Source organism: Hordeum vulgare, chromosome 6H, assembly GCF_904849725.1.
Source record: "Hordeum vulgare subsp. vulgare chromosome 6H, MorexV3_pseudomolecules_assembly, whole genome shotgun sequence".
NCBI classification, from domain to species: domain Eukaryota; kingdom Viridiplantae; phylum Streptophyta; class Magnoliopsida; order Poales; family Poaceae; genus Hordeum; species Hordeum vulgare.
In genome coordinates this window covers 213,452,844-213,467,355 of record NC_058523.1, presented here as the reverse complement: position 1 = coordinate 213,467,355, position 14,512 = coordinate 213,452,844, and the positions used below count along the sequence as shown (strand labels likewise).

General features: G+C 40.9%; 1 protein-coding gene across 12 annotated transcripts in view; it reads left to right on the top strand.

Moving 5' to 3' along the window:
* The first annotated feature begins 3,416 nt into the window (after positions 1-3,416).
* Positions 3,417-14,512, top strand: part of LOC123402707 (protein phosphatase 2C and cyclic nucleotide-binding/kinase domain-containing protein) — a 30,442-nt gene continuing 19,346 nt past the window's right edge. For 3 of the 12 annotated variants that reach the window (XM_045096657.1, XM_045096656.1, XM_045096655.1), the window contains exons 1-12: positions 3,418-3,581; positions 5,190-6,457; positions 6,654-6,785; positions 6,873-7,319; positions 7,404-7,466; positions 8,440-8,522; positions 12,661-12,892; positions 13,102-13,412; positions 13,498-13,582; positions 13,668-13,734; positions 13,852-14,129; positions 14,389-14,454. In XM_045096657.1, the coding sequence (XP_044952592.1) occupies positions 5,390-6,457; positions 6,654-6,785; positions 6,873-7,319; positions 7,404-7,466; positions 8,440-8,522; positions 12,661-12,892; positions 13,102-13,412; positions 13,498-13,582; positions 13,668-13,734; positions 13,852-14,129; positions 14,389-14,454 (2,832 nt within the window). In that variant the 5' untranslated portion in view covers positions 3,418-3,581; positions 5,190-5,389. Of the gene's footprint in view, positions 3,582-5,189; positions 6,458-6,653; positions 6,786-6,872; positions 7,320-7,403; positions 7,467-8,439; positions 8,523-12,660; positions 12,893-13,101; positions 13,413-13,497; positions 13,590-13,667; positions 13,735-13,851; positions 14,130-14,388; positions 14,474-14,512 lie in introns of those variants that run through there. The other 9 variants (XM_045096654.1, XM_045096660.1, XM_045096663.1 and 6 more) reach the window with 9 other exon arrangements.

The window sequence follows — 14,512 nt, the reverse complement described above, 5'->3', positions numbered from 1 at the left end:
AACAGCCACCATACCTACCTATTAAGGCATTTTCATAGCCTTTCCGAGATACATTGCCATGCAACATCCACCATCTCATGACTTGATCTTCATGTCATACATGCTTTTGCTTGATCGAGGAGCCGCATGCTAGTTGGGATTTCCCCTTATTATTGCTACATGACGCGCTAGTTTCATTGCATATCCTGCTACACTGGCAGAGGCATACATTTGCATACATCATGATAGTTTTCATTTGTCTTTATGTTGAGTACTTCTTATAAAGTGTGAAGATCTTCTTTTGTTCTTATAAAACATAGAGTGTTGCCCTTAAGTGAGGAAAAGATTCCAAAGAGGACAAATGAAAAGATCCCAAAGAGGACAAATGAGAGATAAATAGAAAGAGCCAAATAGGCCACAAAAAATAATAAAAGAAATAAAAAAAGAAATAAAAATATAGAAGGGGCAACACTACTATTCCTTTTGAAAGATCACACTTGTATTCCATTGTTATATTTGTACTCCACATAGATTATCATTCATGCATAACTATATGGGGACCCTTACACTATAGAACTTGGCTTGTATATTTCAATGACGAGCCTCCTCAAATGAGCTCTAGGTCTTCATGAGCAAGCAAGTTGGATTCACCCAACTAATTCCATTGGTGAGCTTACCTTAGCTCATATGTGCATTCGTTGCACGACAATCCCTACTCCTCACATCATATCTATCATTTGGCTTTCTCTCGCCTATGGTTGTCCTCATTCATGTGATCCTTTCACACCTTTTTGTCTTCCTTCCCCATCATTATTCTCTTTGCCATCCTAAGTGCCAACTTATCTTGCTTGCACTCATCCATTGCATGAGTTCTCAAAGTCGAAAGGGAGAGGATCATTTTGACTTGTGCCTGACTAGTGGTCTAGGGATGAGTCAAAATAAGATTCTGAAGGAGACCAAGTGTGAAGTTTTAGTAGAATGAGTTCTCAATTAAAGCTATAAACTATTTTATTCTCTCAACCCATCTCCCACTTCTTGCACGCAAACACCATTTGGAGACATTCGAGTCACGGATAGCGAGAGCTCTTGCACCTTTATGTTCATACTTTGCTATTTTCAATACTAGATATAGACTCTTGCTTGTTGTCTTGACTTGAATTGCATATCTCACTTGCTTTACTTTGAAGTTTTTATATGTGTGTTAGCATGTCACCACATAAATTATTGGTGCTATCATTTACCTACTCAAGGATGAGCATGAATTAAGCTTGGGGATGTTGATACGTCCCAAACGTATCTATAATTTCTATTTGTCCCATGATCTTTTTGGTGACATTGTTATATGTTTTGCTACACTTTCATACCTTTTTACACACATTTGGACTAACCTACTAACTCAGTGCACCCAGTGCCAGTTTTTGTCTGCTGATGTCTTTTTTGCAAGGACTTTTACCCTAATTTACAAAGTCCCAAAAATCCCGAGAAAAATATATAAAAATCAGCATGACGGAAGCTTCCGGAGCACCAAATGTGGGCGAGAGGGGAGCCAGGGCCTGCCTAGGCGGCCTCCCTGTGCGGCTTACCCCCTGCCCGCGCCCACAGGTCGCCTGGATGGGGCCCACCTCCTCTGACGCCCTCCCTTGGCCTATATTTACCCCTCCGATCGGAAACCCTTCCATCATATCCAGAATCGCGAATTTCTCTTCCGCCGCTGCAGCGCTTCCGAGATTGGGAGCGTCAGAAGACCTCTTCCCGGCAACCTGCCGGAGGAAGGATTGACCTCCGGGAGCTTCTCCACCGCCATGGACGCTTCCCGGACGTGCTGTGAGTAGTCCTCCTTGGACCATGGGTCCATGATCAGTAGCTATGTGATGTCTTCTCTCCAATCTTGTGCTTCAATGTTTAGCCCTTGTGAGCTGCCCTACATGATCAATGCATCTATGTAATTTTCCTGCTATTGCTATGCTTGGTTTGCTGGGATTCGACGGATTATGAGATTATGTTCAAATTGTGATGAGTTATATATTTGATTATTCTTTTATATTATGTTCTTTAGTGATTCATGCATGTTCTCCGTTGCTCTTTATTGCTTTGGCCGAGTAGTAGATTGCAACTCCAAGAGGGAGCGTTATGCATGATTGTGGGTTCATGCCCCCTCATATCTAACTTGAATGACAAAAACATGAGACTAGGGGATGTGTCGTTGCCACCAGGGAGAAAACAACGGTGCTTGTGACCGTGGTTGCAAGTATTGTTTACCTTACGCAAAGTTCGTTAATGCAGTTGTCCGTTGCTTTGAGTTTACACTTTGGGTGGGGCTCGCAAATTAATACCAGCGAGATGTTCTAGATACATATCTCAAGGTGGATGATTAGAGAGTAGATGCTGATGGATAAACGGTCTACTTGTCTTGGCATACTGGCCATTACTTTTGAGCCTCTAACTTTCTAGTATCATGATTAGCATTGCGATGCGTTTATAATTCTGTGAATTGCCCAACTGTAATTTGTTTACCCATGCATAGTTGTTTATCGTCTTTTGAGAGAGAGACATCACTAGTGAACATCATGTGACTCCGGTCCATATTACCACCGTTGCTTACACCTCCATCATTTACCGCTTTATTTACTTTTCCGTTGCAATCACTATCACTATTCTCGCTTGTGTTTTGATCCTTTGCAAACTACAAGGCCGGAGAGATTGACAACCTCTCTGTACTCGTTGGGAGCAAAGTTATTTATTGTGTGTGCAGGTCCATGTCTTCTGCTAACGCCATAGCAACGGACACCTACTTGTTGATCCTCGGAGTCCTCCTGGTTCGATAAACCTTACAGTCCCCGTGGAAAGGAAATCTGCTGCTGACTACATCTCCATCTTCCACTTGGGGTAACCAACGAGGGGTGAGAAGTATATCCACCAACTCGTCATTATCAGCTTAGGGGTTGGAAACCCGACCGTCCCACGTTGATTTTATCGCCAGTTGATCCCCAGGCGACGTTATTTCATCATCTGGGGCGCCGAAGGGCTCGAGATGCTCTAATTAGCGATCGCAGATTGATGATTCCTTCTTTAATCTTGGCCCTATTTGGATCCATGGATTAGAGTTAGAGTTGGTTAGATTGTACCGAACTAACCCAAAACATCCAAACGAAAGGGTTAGAGTTGGTTAGATGCATCTAACCATCCAAAAGAACTGACCCATCCAAAAGGTGTTTATTTGGGTTAGAGTTAGGTAGGGGTTAAAAAAAATTCTTTATACCTCGACCACACCAAATCCTGGTTAAAGGAATGAAATGATTGAAAAATGTGCATTTATTAGTAATTTAACCATGCCATCCAAACATTTTTTAGGTTAGAGTTAGTTTAGGGTTAGTAATCAACTTTAATCTTTAACCGAATTAGAGCATCGAAACAGGCAGTAAAACATTCCTTTGCTCCTCCCTGCTCGACGACCACCACACACGTCCCTCCTCCCACTTTCTCCGCTCCTCTCCGCCTTGACTGCTACCTCCTCTACCCACCTCACAAACTCTCTCCCTCTCTCTCTAAGGCTACAGGTCCGTATGCTGCCGCAGATTCCCCACTTTTGCCGACCAACATCCGTAAGTTCCATGGCCGTTCTTCTCCTTTCTTGTAAGTTCCGGTAGTTGGTACTTGGGAGTGCCCAGTTCATAGTAGTCGTGATTGCAGAATGATCTATCTTTACCCCAAGTTAGGTACCTGGCAACTATTTTTCTTTGAAGAACAGCTCTTTCTTTTTTTGGCTGTGGCGCTGTGCTTACTCGATACTTGTGCTTATAATGCGATTATGTAATGATTTCGGACACTAGGGGACTCTGCTCTAAGTATTTTCTTTTCTTTTCCTCTTCTTTTCCACTGTAGAATTTCTTTAGGACCATATGAGGTTCTTTCTTTGGCAATAAATAACACGTCTCGCTGCTGCTTATTCTTCTTTGGAAAAAAAAGAAGATTCTTTGAACGTTGTGGTGTGGGGAGTGGAAGGCCCTCTCATGCCTACTTGAACCGCAGTAACATTTAGCTGTTAATGACATTTTTTGTGAGAACCAGTTTACCTTTTGTATTGATCAAGATTTCCCCAACATTTTATGTTTACTGTTTTTTTAAGAACATTAAATGAACTTGATGTATATATTGCACTTCTTTAACGGTACTCTCTTTGGTCATTATATTCTTACACTAGGATTGCTTCCATTTTTTCAGTTTTTTTTTATGTGGGTGAGTTTTTTCTCTAAGTTGAAATGACACGGGAAGGCTTAGTAAAGTATGGCTGTGTGCTTGCTTGATGAAGAGGCCGGGGGTAATCCTTCTTTTCGGAAAAAGACTAGTACTATGCCTTTCTTCAATAAATGCACTTGATTGTTTTGTTTATAAGACAAAGTTATAAGAAATCGCCATGAAAAAGAAAAAACTTCAGAAAAACATTAATTATTTTTTAAAATATTCTCAAATAAATAGGACTGGTTGTACATTTTTCCACGATCCATTCTAAAAATGGACTGGGAGTTCACCATCAGGAGATAAGGGAACGACAAAACAGCATCCCAGTCGCGGAAACCAAAAATAGAAGAGCTCCATGAATGTGCAGGGGATAATGTAATTTACTCTTTGCAATTCCGATTGCCAGAATTTTCTTTATTTGGATAACAAGTACGCATTAGTATTCCTCCTCCTATGTGTTAGCTTCCTTCTGCTTGGAGTTGAGGACTTCAGATGACCACATTATTAGTAGAGCTACATATCTTAAGTTTTCTGTAGATAGTTTTCTTGGTGAGTATCTGATTGGTCAAATCTTAGGCTAATGCATGTTTTGCTCTCAAAATGTTTCTCTGTTTTCCAGGATTCAATTGTTATATGACATGATATTTTAGATTTTAATTGTTATATGACATGATATTTTAGATTTTAAATTCTATGATCTACCAGTTGCATGCTTATACTCCTACACACAAAAGCCGAGTTACTGTTACAGAAGGACTAAACACTACAGTGCCAAGGATTGGCTTCTTCTTTTATTCTTTTCTCATCATTATGTTGTTATTGCACTTAAGGTAGTCTTCTTCCAAATCTGTGCTTCCATAAGAATTCATGGGATAGATTTCCATTGTTACTAAATAATATCTTCAAATAGTTCGCTTGTAACTTATTGAGTTATGACTGAATCTTTTGGTATTCTTTTATCAAAATTTCAGGTGAGAGTATGAGCTTTTCTGATATGTAAGGAAATAAGTATCATCTACAGAGTGTGGCACTCTTAGTTCTTGGATTCTGTATATGTTGACAGCTTCCTGAAATTGGTCTTGTCGGTCCATAGTTTATTGCTGGAGTGGAGACTTCTGAGTGTTCATGTTCTTTCTGCCTCTTGGCCCTTACCAAGCTGGTTTTACATCTGATGGGCTGCTCACCTTCTAAGTGTTGTTTTTGTTCACATTTTAAGGGTTGTTTGCAGTCCCATGGGTGTCTTGATCAAACACCCGAATCCCCAAGAGAGTCAAGGGGAAAGTCAAGTTGGAGAAGGGCAAAGACAGATGCTAGTGCTTCAGATGGCTCTTCTGATGATCTAGATGGAGGTGATGGATTCAATCAAATGAACATTACAAGGGAATCAAATGTTGGTATTAATCGTCTCTCAAGGGTCTCTTCACAGTTTCTTCCTCCGGAAGGTTCGCGCAAAGTTCGAGTCCCATTGGGGAACTATGACCTGAGATACTCCTATTTGTCTCAAAGAGGTTACTACCCAGAGTCATTGGACAAACCAAACCAAGATAGCTTTTGCATACACACTCCATTTGGAACAAGCCCTGATGACCACTTCTTTGGTGTATTTGATGGTCATGGGGAATATGGAGCTCAGTGCTCGCAGTTTGTACAACGAAGATTGTGTGAAAACTTGCTCCGGGATAGCCGGTTTCATACTGATGCTGTTCAGGCTCTTCATTCTGCTTTCTTGGCAACAAATTCCCAGCTCCATGCCGACAGCTTGGATGATTCCATGAGTGGTACTACCGCGATCACTATACTGGTGAGGGGCAAAACATTGTACATTGCAAATACTGGTGATTCACGTGCTCTTATTGCTGAGAAAAGAGGAGAAGATATTATTGCTGTTGACCTGTCCATAGATCAAACTCCTTACCGGACCGATGAGGTTGAAAGGGTCAAGGAGTGTGGTGCCAGGGTTCTGACATTGGATCAAATAGAGGGACTAAAGAATCCATATGTGCAGTGTTGGGGTAACGAGGAAAGTGACGATGGCGATCCTCCAAGGTTGTGGGTGGAAAATGGCATGTATCCGGGAACTGCTTTTACTCGTAGTATTGGAGATTCTGTTGCTGAATCAATTGGTGTTGTCGCAAATCCTGAAATTTTTATCCTGGAGCTCAGTGCCAGCCATCCATTCTTTGTTATTGCTAGTGATGGAGTTTTCGAGTTTCTTTCTAGCCAAACAGTTGTAGACATGGTAAACCCATCTACTGCTGCTAATCTGTGGTTGTCTGTGTGATTATTAATTTAGTTTCTGAATATTCTGGGAGCACCAAGGTTTTCGTTGGAATAGTAGATCAAGCCCTTCTTCACCTAGTGCATTGTATATATGTTGTGAATACTCTAATGTATAGTGTGATGGTATACTCAACTCTATGCTGATGGATTTGCAGATTGCTAAATACAAGGATCCTCGTGATGCATGTGCTGCTATTGTTGCTGAGTCCTATCGTCTCTGGCTACAATATGAAACTCGTACAGATGACATCACAATCATACTTGTACATATTAACGGGTTAACTGATGTATGGATTTATCTTTTTAGTTTTCTCGTGTAGCTTCCGTAGCAGTTATTTTATCTGATTACCTGAATAAACCTCGTCTTTCAACAGAGTGGTTCCACCCATACCATATTGAAGGTGTCTTTACAACCATCACAGCAAGTAGTAGAATTGGTGGGATCTGAATCACCATCGGTCACAAGTTTGAACCCCAATAACCAGCGTTCCAGGCATGATCCATCACGTGCACGGTTGAGAGTTATTGAAAGTTCTCTAGAAAATGGTCAACTATGGACTCCTCCATCGCCATCACATCGGAAGACATGGGAAGAGCAAGTAAGGTCTACCCACTTTTTCATTGTGCAAAATTTAGTTCAGGACGTATTATTATCTCCTAGTGCTGACAAATCCTATAAACAAAATGATACGAAGGCACATATTGAGAGGATACTACATGATCATTTCCTCTTCAGAAAGCTCACTGATTCACAATGCAATGTTTTACTTGATTGCATGCAACGGGTTGAGGCAACACCCGGGGATATAGTGGTGCAGCAGGTTATCATCCTTCATTTTTCATCACTTTTTTATGACATTTTGAGGCCGCTTAGAAGTATATAATAAGAAGATTGTATAATGCAGGGTGGTGAAGGTGACTGCTTTTATGTAGTTGGGAATGGTGAGTTTGAAGTTCTGGCCATGCAGGTAATGGTTTTGAAGCATATATATATTTTTAAAATGCAAATCAAATAGAGAATATAATCAAGAATAAAAGAGATACCCAAAATCAGGAAAAAAATAGCTGCACACAAACGTGCTGATCAGATATGAGGAGAGGAATAAACTTACAAGCTTAGGATTTCACAATGACACATCAACTGGCCACTGTATATTCAGATGGAATAATAGTACAAAATGACTTCCAAGTCTTGTTTTGCAGAAAAATGACTACTAAGTTGGAAAAAAGTACGAATCTGGGGGATCTGCCTAACAAAGTACTCCCTCCATCCCGAAATAAGTGTCGCAAATTTAGTACTAAGTTAGCACAAATTTAGTACTAAAGCAGCGACACTTATTTTGGGACGGAGGAAGTAATAAGTACTGGCCGAACTGAAAATTAATCTCAAGTATTTATATGCACAATAGGCCACTGAATACAGTCAAAAGCGAGGGATCATGCCGTGCAAAAGAAACAAAAGACTATCTAATAACGTGTGCTGAATGAGAGATCTACTTATGTTTTGCTTAGCTATCTAATAACTTCTTATCTTAGTTCAAGCATAAAGAGGAAAAACACTACGTTCCTTTTCATGCCAATTCATCAAGCTCCAATTCCACTGCCGGAAATTTGAATCCGCATGATGTATTGCTATTTTTTATGTGGTTGTTTTCTTAACCTCCTCATGTGAAAATCATGGTCTGCCGTTGGCTGCTACCTTGTTGGTGGCCATGTATAAAGCGATGAAAAGTAGCAGTGAAAGCAAGTTGTGACTGTGATTCATATTACAGAGCTACCTAGTGGTCATTGCCTAAACCTTTTCTGTATATGCTTCTTTTATTCAGATCTGAGTTCAACCATGTAGTTCAAGAAATTAAATCAGTTCATAAATTACTTATTTTATTTTAATATCTATGCTATGAATATCGAAGGCTAAGCTGATGAAAGATATATAAACAGGAAGAAGATGGAAAGGAAGTGACTAAGGTTTTGCATAGGTATACTGCTGACAAACTATCTTCCTTTGGAGAGCTAGCACTGATGTGAGTCAGTTTTACTCATATTGCTTTATTATACTGTATCAGTCAGTACCTAATTAAGATTTTCTTCTCTGCACCTAAATATGGAGCTTAGAGCCGTATTGAACCATTGGCCTTTGTAATCAGTCACTCAATCATTTCCAATGACATACAACACTAAGTGCAAAAACTGAAAGCTAATGGATTACTCTATTTTTTCAATAAAGTTTGCTTTTGTAAAGCTTGTTGCACTAGCCAATGCAACCAAAAGTCCGAACTTATGGAAAGGGCTAGTGCAATCCACATATATTATAACACCCCCTCTCACGTGTGATGGAGAAGACAAGTCAACACGTGCAACCGGAAGAGAACGACTGCGCGCGAAACTCACGTATAACTCAAGAGGCCTCTACGGGGACACAAAGGAGGCTACCAGCAATTTTTTTTAAAAAATTGCGAAAGCCGGGACTTGAACTCAAGACCTTAGCTCTGATACCATGTTAAGCTTCATGCACTAGCCAACGCAATCAAAAGTTCGAACTTATGGAAAGGGCTAGTGCAATCCACATATATTGTAACAACTTTATTGATTCGAAATGTAGCATCAAGTGGATACAAAGCATGATGATCAACACCTGGCCTCTGCATCGCTAAGATGCACATAACCAATAACAACATTCTGACAAAATGAAAATAAAAAACTGACATATCGCAACAGAAGAGTCATAGGACCGACACTATGCCTATGTCGAATGACGTGGTGGACTGATCCGGAGACTATGTTGCCACCCATGTTGGGTAAAAATCTCCATGGCCATCTGCTCCAACCGCATACACATGTGGGATCACTAGAAGGGATGTCTAGAGGGGGTGAATAGACTACTTGACAAATTAAAACCTAGCCTTTCCCTAATTTTAATTGTTGGCAGATTTTAGCATTTATAGCAAGTCAAACACATCCTACACATGCAAGTGTACGACTATAGCAACGGAAAGTAAAAACATGCATATGCAAAGTAAGGAGTAGAGTTTAGGAAGATCAAACGCAAAGATGGATACGGTGATTTTTGGCGTGGTTTCGATAGGTGGTGCTATCGTACGTCTACGTTGATGGAGACTTCAACCCATGGAGGGTAACGGCCGCGCGAGTCCATGGAGGGCTCAACCCACGAAGGGTCACGGAGAAGCAACCTTGTCTATTCCATCACGGCGTACATCCACGAAGGACTAGCCTCACTCGGGGTAGATCTTAAGTAGGCGATCTCTTTGCCCTTACAAACTTTTTGGTTCAACTCCACAAAAGGTAATAGATGCGGTAGTATGATGAACTCCTTGCTCTTGTGCTTCAAAAGATAGTCTCCTCAACACTTCTCTCACAAATTTGGCTTGGGTAGAAGAGATTGATTGGGTGGAAAGCAACTTGGGGAGGCTAGAAATCAAGATTCATATGGTAGAAATGGAATATCTTGATCTCAACACATGAGTAGGTGGCTCTCTTACAGAAAAATGAATATGACAAGTGTTGGGTCGCTTTGAGTGCTTCCCTACGAATGACAGGTGGTGGAGGGTATATATAGGCATCTCCAAAAATCGAACCGTTACAACATTATTGCCAAACTCGGTGGCACCGACTAGTGCAAAATGTGGCAACTTTTGTCTTTTCAGTGAGAACGATATATGAATCTCGATGGTACCGATTTTGGCTGGCCTAGTCAGTTTCCACAACTCGGTGAGACCGATTCTCAAAACTCGGAAATTTTGATTTTAAGAAGTTGGTTAACAAAGTCGGGGGCACCGAAATGAAATTTGGTGGTACCAAGACGCTAGGGTTTGGCATGTGATTTGTGTGATGTAAAAATTGGTAGGGCCGAATAGAAAAAGTTGGTGGCATCGAATTTTGGACTTTGTGGATTTTGACAGAATATTTATGGGAGAATTTCATGAGTATTTTTATGGCTATCTTTAAGCACTTGAGCAACCAGATCATTAAAGTCACCTCATCCCCTTTTAATAGTATTGGCTTTCCTATGGACTCAAATGTGACTTCTCACAAAATATAAAATTTAGAGTCTTGAAGCTTGAAACTTGGCCAATCCTATTCCTTTACTTCCTTGGGGCTTCTCCTCACAATCCTTAGCCAATTCTCTCTGTGGACTATATCTGAAATATACTCAAGGCTCTTATAGAACGACGTGTGGATGGAACGACGGACGATGTGCATCCCCTAGGGTATCGCGTGTCGCCTAAGGCCGCATAGTCGAAGAAGAGGCCGGTCTAGTTGACGCAGATGTCGAGGTAGAGGCGTGTGGGGGCCGACGGGAGGTATGGTTGTGCAGCCCCCGTTGGTGATCATGGAGATTAAGCTCCCGAGGGTGGCAATGCAGAAGTTGTGGTGGAGCTAGGTCAAGAACTTGCGACAGATACCATGTATGAAAATAAGAGTGTATTTTGTAGCCTTGAGGGCTAATATATATAGAGTACAAGACTTGGAGGGCAAGAAGCCTCTCCTAGAGATGAGGTAGGAGTTGTATAGGAGAGATTAGAATCAATCTTAACAAATCCTAACCTATACACTAACAAAGACAACTAGATGATGACACTGCAGATCGCCGACCTCTCACCACCATGAGGGACATCCCTGTCGCACCGGGGCGATCTTGCACCTGAACCACCACCAATTAGACAAGATCTGACATAGTCGGCCCCCAGCAAGCCCGAAAGGGCATGCAAGACATAACAACATGCACACCAACCAGGGGCCATACCTCCAAGAACAACGCCCTCAGGAGGAAGCGACATCGAGGTCGCCATCATCTGATCTAGGTTTTCACCTTGAGGACTAGACCACAAGGAATGACCCACGAGGGTGTCACCCTTGTCGGCGGCAACAAAGGCCGTGCAACCTTTTTCAGCGCAACAATCACTGCCCAGGCACTTGTGCAACAATGCAAAGACACAAATACAATTAACTTACGTGTATTACCTTTATTCTAAAAATATTTACTATTTGAACAAACTGTATCTCTCGCTGAACAAAAACATATTCCATGAATATTTTTCCAAATACAGTGTCCAAAAGAAATTTTTATATAAACATAAAAGTACAAAAATAAATGAACTTATAAACTGAAAGAGGAATAATGAATAACTTTAGAAGTAATTTTTTTTAAAAGGAGGGTTTCCCCATGGCCTCTGCGTCATCCGATGCACACAGCCATATTTATTAAGGTTAGAGTGTCAAACATTCAGTACAAGTACATGCAGTAACAAGTAAAGAGCACAAGGCTTGAAACAACCAGGCACTAGCAAGATGCAATGACTCAATCGCGTATCCTATCATTCGATCGCCATCCCGTACAACCATCTCTAGTCGGTTGCACCCAAAGTCCATGAATCCACTGTCCTCCACGCGAAGTAGGGTAGACACGTGCAAAAGTTGGTGGCTCTGTAGATGACCTGCAAGAAGTTTTGGAAATTTGTATTTGTTCAAGAAAAGGTCATTACGGCAATTCCATAATTCCGATAGTAAATCACAAACACCGACGCGTATTTGTGCCTTAAGTGCAGAGGCAACTCCCCTTACCAAACATATTCGTCATGCTAGTTGGGGGTGGTAGATTAAAAGCTTTATTCACCATTGGCCACACCAATGTTGCAAACGGGCATGCTTGAAAAAATTGCAGAATAGTTTCCTCCTGATAATAAAAACAACATTTCTTATATCCCTACCAATGAAGACTGACCAGGTTATCCTTGGTCAGAATTATGCCATTGTGCAGGAACCACACAAAAATCTTTAATTTCAAGGGAACCTTTAACTTCTATATGTATTGATCTCGCAAGACCGTACCAGTATTAACATCATCAGCGTACATTGATTTTATGGTGAAACTACCAGAATTTATTAGCTTCCACCGAAACAAGTCGTCCTCACCTGATAGGTTGGCCACCATCAACATCTGATCCAAATGAATCCAATAAATTTTTCATTCTTTTTGGGTCTGGCCTGGCCTCCCTAAGTATCTCCCCCATGCCATGACTTGACTTAACCATATACTATATGAATAAAGATACTGTATGAATAAGTCCAGACGGATATAGGTGGTGCTCAGTTCCTCACTATTTAGCACATCTAATTACCATTTACTTGTTAAACCAACAGGTATAACAAGCCACTTCAGTCTTCGGTCCGTGCCGTGACTAATGGAACATTATGGGCTCTAAAGCGGGAGGACTTCCGGGGAATTCTGATGTCAGAATTTTCAAACATACCATCACTGAAGTTGCTTCGATCTGTACAACTGTTTACAAGATTGACAGTGCTTCAGTTAAGTCAACTTGCCGACTCACTTGTTGAGGAATCATTTGCAGACGGACAAGTAATAGTAGACAAGGTATACTGCCTGAAAATTGTTTTTTAATGAAATGGAAGTTTTATTGATTCTTTGCACCATATCGGGGAGATACAACCACAAAAGAGTTCACTCCCCTCCTCTGCATCTGCAATGCACACAGCCAAAAAAAACATACCGGCATGCTCTTCTGCAAACTTATGGGATCCTTGAATAGTTATTAATTGTTACCTTTTTGAACCCTTTTTCAGGATGATGATGTCTCTTCTCTATATATTATTCAAAGAGGCCGTGTGAGACTTACAGTAGCAGTTGATAGGTTGAATTCAGATTCGTGGGATCTTCTTAGTACTCGTGGAAAGCAGGTCCAACAGAGTCAAGAAAGTGGCAATTATGTTGTTGAGATAGATGAGGGAGGTCACTTTGGAGAGTGGGCTCTCATTGGAGAGACCATCACATTTACTGCTAGCTCAGTTGGTGATGTGATCTGTTCTACTATAGCAAAAGAGAAATTTGATTTAGTTGTCGGGTCTTTGCCTAAACCTTCGCAGGCTGATTCCAAGTACTGTACATGTAACATCTTTTTCATAGTCACCCAGGAGATGTTTCTCAGACACTGAGCTCATCATTTCACGACATCTATGCAGGCTTAAAGATTCTCTTATCCCAAAGGAGAATCAGCATAGTGTGGATGACGATTTGCCCTTCAGGAGGGTTCAGCTATCTGATTTGGTAGGGGGTTAGTATTTCAATGTTTCAATCAGGGGAAAGATTTGGTCAGATTATTGCTGATGCATGGTTCTATATATGTTCACAGGAATGGAAGGAGTGCATATATGCCGCTGATTGCAGTGAGATCGGTCTTGTCCAAATTAGAGGCTCTGGTATGGCAATCAATTCAGCTTGGCTGTCCTTCGTTATCAGATGCATCAATTTTCTAACAGCTATACATGTATTTTAGCTAATTGTGTTCTGTTTCCTTTGTGCTAACCATCGAGCAGATAAGATCAAAAGCTTCAAAAGGTTTTACATTAAGAGGGTAAATGATCTCCGTAAGGAAAAGCAGGTGTTTCAGGAGAAAGACATGATGAAAATTTTGAGCAAATCAGCTTGTGTGCCAGAAGTTTTATGTACTTGTGCGGATCAATCATACCTTGGAATACTGCTGAATTGTTACCTTTGTTGCTCACTGGCTTCAATACTTAATGCACCACTAAGTGAGTCATCCGCACGATTCTATGCAGCTTCAGTTGTTGTTGCTCTAGAAGAACTTCATCGGGTAAGATTTTCATTTTCTGCATTGAGAGACTAATGGCCAGTTCTTTTGCTGGCTTCTAGAATAAGCTGGAATAAGTTACCCCTATCCAACTTATTCTAGAAGCCCAATCAAATTTATTTTTTTAAAGTCTACTTGCGCAGGGTCTAGAGAAGGGTCCGACCATTTTGTGTCTTTTCTGCAGACATTCAAAAAATTGTTTATTATATTCCATATTATGAGCTTATCTACAATATGCATCTAAGTATGTACAATATTTCAGAGGTCTATTCTTTACAGAGGTGTTTCAGCAGATATTCTTATGCTCGACCGATCGGGACATCTGCAGGTGATTATCTGATCTTAAGGTATCTGGTGATAGAACTACCACTTGTTGCAGCAATGTT